Here is a 3,062-nt window from a genome sequence, read left to right as displayed (position 1 = left end):
TCTGTCATCTTTTGCCATTCCTCACCGATGATTTTTGTATGCTCAATCGCCGTTTTTGTGGGCAGTTCCTTGCGTAGCGACTCTCGGCGATCATTCATATAACGAACATAACCTAGTGAAAGAGAAATACTGTTAAATAACATGCTAATATATATGTAATTTCATAGTCATATGTGTTATCAAATGCAATTAGTAGTATTGATAAATGCAAACACAATTATGATGTCTACCAAATATATGTAGGTACATGCATATACTATATATATGTACTATTATTTGTTATTTGCTTGCTAAGCCAATCATTTCTCGTAAGTATAGTACCTAAGCTGCAAGATTTAATTACAACACAACAACACCCTGTTACATATGAATTTGATCACATACCTGTTAAGGGCATTTTTGGCGCACCGGCCACTTTAATTTTACGCCGTTTCAGAAGAAATTGCTCATCCTCAGCTTTAGCTGCGCCTACACTATTACGTTTACGGCTAACTTTTTGCGCAGTTGTTGGTGTATGCTGACCCACTGCATCTTCTCCATCCGATATTGATATAATGGGTATATCATGATCTATACGTTTACTTGAAGCGACAGTAACAGAGGATGTTAATTTAGCAGACGGCTGTTGTGTTTTCTCATCAACTTTTGAAAAACTTGCCGGTGCTGAAGACTTTGGTTGAATTTCTTCAATCTCGATATCCATATCTTTGACGTCAGTTGATCCAGTGGTTGCAGTTTTTGATGTATTTTCTTTTTTTTTATCCGTTGTTGAAGCAGCAGCTGCAGAACTGTTAGCAGCGCTACTACCAGTCACGTTGCTATTGCTAATGTCCTCCGCCGACGACGCTGCTACTGTTAACACTTCGTTCATCTGTTTTTTGCTACCCTCTGCTGCCGATTCAACAATTTCCATGCCTTCTTTATGTATGTAATTAAGTTTAAAGAATCCGCACTATCAATGACGTTTTCTACTTTATCTATGCTTTTTTTGTTGCACAATTTAACTTTTATTTAACAACTGTATGATTGCTAATTCCGAACCACACAGGTAACGAACATTCTTGCACAAATTTTGCTCAACATATGAAAAAGCCGCTGCTTTGGGTATGTTCAGTAGGGCGTACACCATACACCGCTGTCAAAATGTTTGACTGGGTGTTTTTAAATGAAATAAAGCAGAGTTGTTAAAAATTGCTTCAGCTGGACGATGCAGCGAACAAAAGTAGCGGCGCCAGACGCACCGTTGCCCATTTTGACAGTTCCCAACTAAAAGTAAACAACGCCTCAGAAACTTTAAATGCCCTGAAATTCACTAATACTTCCACAAAAATTTAGCATTTTATTTATTCAATTCCGGGGAATTTCAACCGCATTCAGTTTGAATTTCAAGTGACTGGTTGGTCGGAAGTGAATTCCAGAACCTGCCTGATTAATTCTTTTGGCACAAAGTGACAGTTCCCTTGGAGAGAAGTTGCATATTCTTATTGAAAAAATGTTTGCCAGCAAGAATTTGCAAGCACGAAAAACATGTGATGTGGTACATGGTTGCATTTTTGTCGAGGATAATTTGAAATTCGTTTAATTTAAAAATTTATAAACTTGAGCGATTTTCTAATGAAAAATGTAAGTAAACACTTTTTACTTAATTTAGTAATTCCCAAACATGACAAGTATTTAAATTTTTGTATGACTCCAATGTATTTACTCGGCTGAAAAAAACTGTATTCGTAATCGGAATGCAATCGCAAGCAGTAGATTTAGCAAACCTGACCGTACGACTAAGAAATTGAAACGTATGTTAACGAAAGTGACAGTAACAAGAAATATACATGCATGCAGATCAGGTTTTTTGTCCTTCTGAAAGAATTAAAAAAAAATCCATGAAAATGTATCAAGTTTGAAATGCAACCGTGGACACCAGCTTATTCTCTACCAGGCAGTTTCTCTACTTGAGCGAGATTTTTTCCTGCTGATATTTTGAGTGGTGAATAATTCTTGTTGCATTTTTGATGAACAAACCTAAAATAAGAAGTTTATATGGTATTTAAATAATTTGAAACATTTTGGCCAATAACTTTTGCGCTTACTAGATCTTTTATTTTTTATCTGCCCATTGCATATGCCCATATGTTCATGACTGCCCCATACCAAATTCATTCTACATTTGCCTCAATTCAGTTGTTCATATTTTAGTCTAGTTTTATATTACTATATTTTCTCATTTTGCAATAAGTAATTAACAAGTAGCATATTATATTTAAAACTTAAAATGTAATTCAGAATTCTTTTAAATTTAAATATAAATTTGTTTCACAAACAAAATTTAAAACTAAAATTGTGTCAAACGAAAAAGATAATAATTATGTTGTAAGTAGTTATACACACGTACTACATTAACGATTTATTCAAGGGTAAGTTCTGCCGTAATTGTAAATCAAAATTGTTTTAATCCATTCCAACCAATCATATTGTGCTCTGCCATTACAGATTGTAACAGATGAGTCGATATATGTATGCTTATCAAACCTGCCTAAGTCCATATGGTATTTTTGAAACATGCGAGTTTATAAAATAACTAAAGGTAAAGTGAAATAATGCTACTGTGGATTTCTATTCTTCTTTCTTTCCTCGTAACGCTTTTTATAAAATAGGTTTTTATATAACTTAAAACTATTCCTAATATCTCGGACGTATTCCTTGTTAGTGTAGCCTTCGCTTTTGATTGCTTCTGTTAAAAGAGATTCGCAAATAATTAAAATGTTTTACATCATATGACACAAGTATTACCAAATATGGCGCTATTCAGGAAAGTAAAGTCCTTGAAAGGGGCTTTGTTACTTACGCCGTCATAATTTAAAAGTTGGATTAATTTTCTGTCCACAAGACGATGAAAGTTTTTTTCTATACCCTCTGGAGAAACTATCGCTTTAATGCATTGGATCTGAAATAACATCGAAGTTATGCTTTCAATAGTGTATACTTCTTTTCATTCTTACATAACGTGTGGAATCGTTGCGGCACAATTCGTCTATGTCTTTCAATTCCTCCCATGACTTAATTGG

General features: G+C 34.3%; 2 protein-coding genes across 2 annotated transcripts in view; both read right to left on the bottom strand.

Annotated features, from left to right (window-relative positions):
- LOC118748356 (high mobility group protein 20A) overlaps positions 1–1,099 on the bottom strand; it is a 5,632-nt gene extending 4,533 nt beyond the window's left edge. The window contains exons 1-2 of the mRNA XM_036482730.1: positions 385–1,099; positions 5–112 (exon numbers count right to left, since the gene is read on the bottom strand). Of these exons, the coding sequence (XP_036338623.1) occupies positions 5–112; positions 385–913 (637 nt within the window). The 5' untranslated portion in view covers positions 914–1,099. The remainder of the gene's footprint in view (positions 1–4; positions 113–384) is intronic.
- An 841-nt stretch (positions 1,100–1,940) lies between these two features.
- LOC118748231 lies at positions 1,941–3,062 on the bottom strand (the record flags this gene model as incomplete). Its single annotated transcript, XM_036482606.1, is given in 3 exon segments — positions 1,941–2,728; positions 2,788–2,941; positions 2,997–3,062. Coding segments are annotated over 3 exon segments (351 nt in total), but the record flags the coding sequence as incomplete, so codon positions are not given.

This window comes from Rhagoletis pomonella, unplaced genomic scaffold, assembly GCF_013731165.1.
Source record: "Rhagoletis pomonella isolate Grant_MI unplaced genomic scaffold, Rhpom_1.0 Rhpom_scaffold_00013, whole genome shotgun sequence".
NCBI lineage: Eukaryota > Metazoa > Arthropoda > Insecta > Diptera > Tephritidae > Rhagoletis > Rhagoletis pomonella.
The sequence above is the reverse complement of the archived record's forward strand: the minus strand, read 5'-3'. Positions and strand labels throughout refer to the sequence as shown.